The sequence below is a fragment of the Otolemur garnettii genome, unplaced genomic scaffold (assembly GCF_000181295.1).
Source record: "Otolemur garnettii isolate 467f Iridium unplaced genomic scaffold, OtoGar3 scaffold00046, whole genome shotgun sequence".
Taxonomy (NCBI): domain Eukaryota; kingdom Metazoa; phylum Chordata; class Mammalia; order Primates; family Galagidae; genus Otolemur; species Otolemur garnettii.
In genome coordinates this window covers 8,494,380-8,501,986 of record NW_003852441.1, presented here as the reverse complement: position 1 = coordinate 8,501,986, position 7,607 = coordinate 8,494,380, and the positions used below count along the sequence as shown (strand labels likewise).

The 7,607-nt window shown below is 45.3% G+C and overlaps 1 protein-coding gene across 1 annotated transcript; it reads right to left on the bottom strand.

Annotated features, from left to right (window-relative positions):
* Positions 1–238: 238 nt before the first annotated feature.
* Positions 239–646, bottom strand: PIRT (phosphoinositide interacting regulator of transient receptor potential channels). The gene has a single exon (XM_003791253.1). It carries the CDS (start codon positions 644–646, stop codon positions 239–241), a length of 408 nt encoding a protein of 135 aa, XP_003791301.1.
* Positions 647–7,607: the final 6,961 nt, after the last annotated feature.

Here is a 7,607-nt window from a genome sequence, read left to right as displayed (position 1 = left end):
ATGGCTGCGGCCCGGATCCAACAAATCATCAGAAGTACCAGAGAGACCGACTGAGATATATCCAGTGACATTCCCATTCAGGGTAGAGCCCTGAGCTCTATTTTTCCCAAGGGGCCAGGGGGACAGTTTGCCTGAATCAGTTTCATGGCACCCCATGGAGGATATGGGCACATTGGATATGGGTCATGTCAGATCTCCTTCTCTTGGTCAAGGTGGCAGGGTGACAGGGAAACCACCATCAGCGATTCAGGAAGAAGAACTTGAGGCTTTGTAAGAAACTCGACTTCTGTCTCTGCTTCTGTTTCTTTTTGATGATGGGCACCCACACCAGCCCACACACCAGCATCATGAGTCCCAGGGACAGGAAAGCAGGCCCTATCATCTTGAGGGCTACAAGGCTCTTTGTACCCAGGGCCAAGGTGTAGGCTAAGCAGGTGATGACCACGCCGAAGAGCAGGATGGCGCCTCCCACGGACATGATGACGATGGGTTTGCGGTAGATTTCCCAGTTACTCCTGGGGGTGGTGGTCCAGACAGACTCACTTCTGGAGCTGATGCACAGGGAGCTGGCAGTCTGGCTGGGCAGCAAGTCCTTGGCTTCTGGAGACTTCTTGTCAACCTCCAGGACCTTGGGGAGAGCCTCCATCTCAGGACTGGGCACCTAGTACTGGCAATAGAAAAACAGTGAAGCCAAAGGATCTGAACATACCCTTGCTCCACCTAGCATCTATCTCCAGCCCAGCTCTCACTGGGTTTGTGTGCTGAAGCCAAAAGGAAAATCAAATGAAATCCACGTACATAAGAAACCACCCAAGCTGGTTGAGTATAGTTTCTTCTTGTGAGAGAGAAATATTATAGCATTTTAATCAACTGGCTTTAATATTAAAACTTGGAACAGTGATGCCATTTTAAAAACAAACAAACAAAAGGTACAATCTATTAAATAGCCTCTTATTTTCAGACACAACCACTGTCCTCTACTGATGGCGTGTGAGTGTGCATGTGATCTTGAGGAAGTTACTTAACCTCTCTGTGCCTTTAAAATGAGGATAATATATTACTTCTCTCATAGGGCTTTCAAAAGGGTGAAATGCCTAGCACATGCCCAGCTCTCTATACATGGTATCATTTGCCTATTAGAAGGGTGATACTTTAGATATGGATGTTTATGTCTGTCAATGTGTGTGTGCTCTGCCAGGCACTGCACCAGTTGAAACCTCACAGTTGCCCTGTAAATTAAGCATTAGTTCTATTTAAAGATGAGATAGTGAAGATTCAGAAAGGTGAAGCAACTTGTTTAATTAAGATCACAGGACAAGGAACTGCCAGAGATGGGATCTGAACCCATCTGCCCTTACTGGGCTACGCACAGGCTGGAGAAGACCATTTAATGTGGCCTGGAATTTTGCATGCTCTGTCAGCACATGGCAGTGATGATTCCGGTTCAAAGTGTGACCTTCGAAGACCTAAATGCCACCTTGTGTATTAATTACACCAATGCAGATTTCCTCTTTACTGTTCTTAGGCCTGGAAGGGGGTGGCCAATCTTTTTTCCTTTCTGCCATACATTGGAAAAAGAGTTGTCTTAGGCTACACATTAAATACACAAACACTCATGAAAGCTGATGAGCAAAAAGAAAGAGAGAGAGAGAGAAAGAAAAAAAGAAAGAAGGAAGGAAGGAAAAGAAGAAAAAGAATGAGAAAGAAAAGGTCCATGTATAATTTTTGTGATATCTGCTATCACAGATAAGCAAAAAATATCCTCACATATTCTGCATGTGGCCCACAGGGCACAGGTTGGACACCCCCTCACAGAATCTTGCCCAGCTGCTTAGTTCAATGTCCTACAGGCCATCTTCAAGCCCCTCGGTCACCTGGGCTCCCTTACCTCCCAGTCCCTACTCAGGGGAAGTCAGTGGTCACTTTTGCAGAACAACCGTAGAGCAGCAGAGAAGCACAGTCTACCAGAGCAGCACTTCCTTAAATTTATTTAAGGTGAGGTTAAAGCCTTTCATCCACTAGTTGGAAATGTGAGTTCAGGTGCAAAAGTCTGAATAGTTACAATAAGGTAATAACATATAAATGACTGATACTAGACACTTTCCTAAGGATGGTTTGTTTTTGAGGAAGGAGAAGCTGAGAGAGCCCAGGTCCCCTGTCCAGAAGGTTTTCACCAAGTCACCACCCTGATTCATCCTTGAGTTGGTGCCAACCAATCTAGGGCACTGCTTTGTGCCCAGAAGAGTCTATGTGTCTTTAAATGAGTATGTGAACCAACAATCTCCCTCCCTTCCCCTTCCTTCCACTGGTCACTAAGGACAAACTCAGGACCTGCCCCACTCGTGGGAGCCAGGTGCCTACCCTGCAGTATACTCAGGTGGCTGCTGTTCTCCGGGCTCCTCCTGCATCTTGAGGCCACAGGCTCTCTGGCTGTCCTCTGAGGGGCCTGGCCTGCTGCCTCAGGTCGACTGCCTTTCACCCTTGCCTTCTGCTTCCCACCTCTCCAAATATCCCAGGCATCTTCCCTGGGTGTCTTTTTTTCAGGATTATGGGCTGCCTCATGCCCCACTCACATCAGCATTTACAAACAGCCCTGCTTGGGAATGGGATGGGAGAGATTTTTTCCACAGAAAAAAAGTTTGCTGGGAAAAGTGGGCTATTCATTCCAGTAGCAATAAACCCCCCTCCTACCCCCTCAGGATGCTCTGCTAGAGTGCTAGAGTCAGACCCAGATGTGGGGTGGGGTGGGGTGCATTTTGGGAAACTATGTTACCAGCTCAGGGTAGAGGACAGCTGGAGATGAAGGGGACAGTGTCTGGAGCTGGTCCTTCTCCAGCTTTGGTGCTCTCTTCCTTCCCCCTGGACACGTCTACACAGAGAAATGTCCTCTACTGACTATGTTCTTCTTCAGTATTTTCTATAGCTTTGGCTTAACCCTTCCACCCCCAGCCCCCCACTCAGGCCTGAACCACTGAACCACTGCCCCTGCCCCAAGGATAATGACCCCACTCTCTAGGACAGTGATGTTCAACAGCGGCACGCTGTTGTGCCGCCAACATTTTAAAAGATCATTAATTAAAATATTTTTGAAGGACGTTCAAAGCACAGTAAGTATATTCTTTAGTTTTTACTCTTTTTTTGATTAACAATTTAAGCTGCCATAGAAATTTAACTATGAGGTTCAAGTGTGAGATAAAAAAGGTTAAAAAACATTGCTCTAGCACAAGCATTTACAGGTTCCTCCTCTTTGAAAGGGAGGAGACAGGAATTGTAAAATGCCAGTGTCTTCAGAATTTAGATACATTCCTTTACTCTGAGGTAGAGAGGGTATTTGAATCTCTCCTTTTAAACACTCTGAATAATATTACAATGTGCTTTTGTCACCATAGGCAGCCAGTGTTTGCTTCCCTTTGGATTCTGTGTTATGTTTGCATAGGCTAAATGGTCATTTAAAAAGTGATCTTGGCCAGGTGTGGTGGCTCAAGCCTGTTACCCTAGCAATTTGGGAGGCAGAAGCAGGAGAATCCCTTGGGGCCAGGAGTTTGAGAACAGCCCAAGTCTCTATCAATTAAAAAAAAAATTAATACAGGCTTGGTGACAGGATCCAGTAGTTCCACCTATGTGGGAGGCTGAGGCAGGAGGATCCATTGAGCCCAGGAGTTTTGAGCTTTCAGTGAGCTATGATGATGCCATTGCACCCTAGTCTAGGTGACAGCGTGAGATCCTCTCTCTCTCAAAAAAAAAAAAAAAAAAAAAAGAAAGAAAAGAAAAGAAAAGTTATCTTTTCCCCTGCAGGTTTAGGGTAGGGAAGGGATCATAAAGTGGGTTATAAATCCTTTAAGTTCACTAGTTTTTGTACTTTGTCTCAGCAGCCCTGAAAAATGAATATATTCAACTTCCTTTAAGGTCCTGACACTCCAGAGGTGGAGAAGTTCAGAGGCTAACCACAGATGTGAATGTCACCTTGCCTTCAGGGCAGCAATTTGAGGAGGGGGGTGGGTCCTTCTCCCCTAGAGGCCACGTTTGGAGTGTCAGAGGCTGCTTTACTGGGTGGAAGCTCACAACTCAGCTGAACAGGCTGCAGGTTGTCCTTCAGAAGCTGGCTTGTCTGGGTCCACACAGCAACTAGAAGGAAAACTCCACACAGGAATCCCACCGACCTGCCACCCAGGAGAACCCAGAAAGAAAAAGAATACGTGCTATGTGGTTCCATTTACATAAAAATAAAAAACACAGAAAACGACCTGGGCTATGAGGTCAGCACAGTGGGTACCCTTGGTGGGAGTGGTGAATAGAAGGGGACATTGTGGGGACTTCTGGGGTGCTGGCAATGTTCTCCTTCTTGACATGACAGCTGGTTGTGGGGGTATGTACCAGGGGAGTGGCCCACTTGTAATGTGACCACTTTTCCATGTGTACATTGTATGGCAATAAAAGGCTTAAACCAAGAGGATTAAATAATGTATCTAAATGTAACATGTTCCTTTCTTGGGCTGTTGATTAGAAAAAAGCCAGTTGTTCAAAGACATTTGGAATAATTAGGGAAGTTTCACCATGGATTTGGTTAAGTCTTGGTGTGGACCACAGTCCCCTTTTTTCTCTCCCTTTCCCACAAACAGATTCACCCTTGGAAATCTGTTGCCTTCCCTTCTTCAGCCTGCATGGTTTTCCCTAAGTGGCTCCCAGCCTTTAAAAGATCAAATCGACTGTATAAGGTATCATCAAACTACGGCCAGCTGGCCAAATGCAGCCGCCTAGGACATTTATCCGGCCCGCCAGGTGTTTTTGCTGTTGCTGCCTGTCCTGCTTAGCAGCTGACTTGTCGTGGGGCCCACAGTCCGGCCCTCTAACGATCTGAGGGACAGTGAACTGGCCCCCTGTTTAAATAGTTTGAGGACCCCTGGGACCCACAGTGCTAAGAGAATGAAAAGGTGAACTCTTCTCCAAGGGGTATACTTAGCAAAGTCGGGTTTTAATTTTTTTCCATTGTGGATTCATTTTCTATTGTGTTATAATTTTAGTTTATTTAACTGAAAACATTTATTCAGGGCCTTTTATGTGCCAAACATGGAGCTGAACGCTGGCTATGCTAAAGTGAAGGAGATACAATGTCATGATGTCAGATCTCACAGGCAAGTGAGTTAGATCAAGGGGGAAACAGGCATTTTTTGTATAATGCCATAAAGTGCAAGGAAGCCATGAACCCAGCTTGGGGCTCTCATTAAGCTTCCTAGAAGAACTGACTTCTACAGGATTAGCAGAAGTTAGGTAAGGGTTGGTGGGGGAGAGACTTCCAGATGGAGAGACAAGTGTGCCTTCTCACTGGAGTGCCTGCTGAGTGTCTAGTGAGGGGAGTGTTGAAATGCAAGGCTGGGAACAGAGGCAGGAGCCAGGTTCTGCTCCTGCAGCTAGCAAGCTGGCCAGCCTGCAAGCTAGGAATTGATTTTAAAGAAACATTTTGAATGGTTGTAAAAAATTCAGGAGAAGAATAGTACAGTGTGGCCATCAAGTTCATGTGCAATTTAGAGTAGTTTACTGGTTTAAATCTCACATGAACTTTATGGCCACCCTGTACCTGACAATTCATTAAAATTTGATGAAATTGAACTGGTACCCCAAGAAAGTGTTTCTGGGTGACACAGCTAAACTCATTTGCTTATGTATTATGTATAGCTGCCTTTGCACTATAGTTTCTGTAGTTGCAAAAGAGACCCCATGGGCAGCAAAGCTTAAAATATTCACCATTGCGTCCTATGCAGAAAGAATTTGCCGATCTGTGAAACAGAGTAGTGGGTGCCGTGGTGAAGAGTGGGCAATAGCAAAGCAACACAGGGTTTCAGGGATGTGTAAGAGGAAGGTATGTGATTGATTTTCATATTAGGCAAATTGCTCAGCTGCAGGATGGAGAGTAGATAACAGAAGCCAAAACTAACAGGCATAGACAGCAGTTCATAGGCTGCTGCAGCAGTTCAGGTGAGAGACAGGGCAGGCCTGGTGTTTGGTTGTGGCAATGGAGATTGAAGGAAGTGCACAGATTGGAATTTGAGATGACAGTACTAAGTTAGAAGGAAGGCTATGAGCCCAAGTGCAAAGTCTTTAAAAAAATTAGGGTTTAGCCGGGTTGTCCCAGCTAACAGAGATAGGTGAAATAGGGATAGTGTTGCTAGATAGAATAAAGGACAGCCAGTTCAGTTCGAATTTGAGATGCAAAACAAGTAATTTTTTTAGGCCTGGGTGAGGTGGCTCCCGCCTATAATCCTAGTGCTCTGGGAGGCTGAGGCAGGTGGATTGCTTGACTTCAGGAGGTTCAAGACCAGCCTGAGCAAGAACCACCCCGCTGTCTCTACTAAAAATAGAAAAAAACTATCCAGGCATTGTGGTGCGCTCCTGTAGTTTCAGTTGCTTGGAAGGCTGAGGCAAGAGGATTGCTTGTGTCCCAAGAGTTTGAGGTTGCTGTGAGCTGTGATGCCACTGCACTCTACCCAAGGTTACCCAAGGAATGAGACTGTGTCTCCCCACCCCCCAAAAAACATAAGTAATTTTTTTAGTACAAGTATGTCTGAAATATTGTATGGGGTACTTTTACCAAAGTCACCCCTTTTTTCTAGTCTCTGTCTCCTGTTTTCCTGAAAATCAATTTTTTTAACAAAAAAGGGAAAATATGTTTTTAAAACTAAAATTTAAGTGGCTTCTCTTTTTATTGCTTAATCTGCCAGACCTACATAGGGACCTGCCATTGTTCCCAGAAGAGCAGAGATTTTTCACAAGAGTGAAGGAGCATCAGGGAGCCAGGAGGATTGACAGTGCCTGGGGTTTGTGGAGTGAAGAGTGAGGGGCATCTTCGTGGAAAGGCTTTAGGGAGTGGATATCTGTGTCAGAGAGCTGTGTTGTTGGGACTGAGTCTCAGATTTAAGGAAGTCAAAGAAAGAATAATTTGATCATGGAGAGGTTGAGGAAGTGAGGGGATGTGTTCAGGAATGACCTTGTGGTCCAGAGAGCACGGAGGAAAGGCATCGGTGAGGGAGGGGGGAGTAGTAGGGTGGATGATACAGGAGCATCTTGGGAAAATCCAGAGTCTCTGACATCACCAAGAAATGATTCTTTCCTTGCAAACAGCTATGCTCAATAGATGAATCATTGTTGCTAGAGAAGATTCCCCTGCATCTGGAAATCAGTTGCTTTTTGATGTCTCTATTAGATAAAGAGGTAAGAGATTTGCCATTGGCTTCCACATCAACTTGTGATTCCTCCACTGTGGAAATCAACACAGGGTCATCTTGAGTCCACCTCTCAGGTGTAGAATATGGTAGAGATGTGGTTGTAGGTAATAGGTGTTTCCCACCTGCTCAGGGGCTCTGACTCATTTGGATAAATGGATTTTCTCACCACTAGATAAACTCCTATATCTCACAAGGGACAAAGTGGGCAGTCACCCTGCTTTTGCTAGTCTATGTCCTCAATCTCAAAGTGAGCTGGGAATCTTCAGCCTCAAGGCCACATATGGCCCTGTAGATCCCCGTGTGTGGCCCCTCAACCAAATCCAAACTTTATTAAAGGGTGTATTTTATATAATTTGGATTCAGTCAAAAGGTCACACTCAAGATTCC

Bases quoted from the DNA above. Each gene is read 5' to 3' on its own strand.
- PIRT (XM_003791253.1), bottom strand. From the start codon at position 646: ATGGAGGCTCTCCCCAAGGTCCTGGAGGTTGACAAGAAGTCTCCAGAA.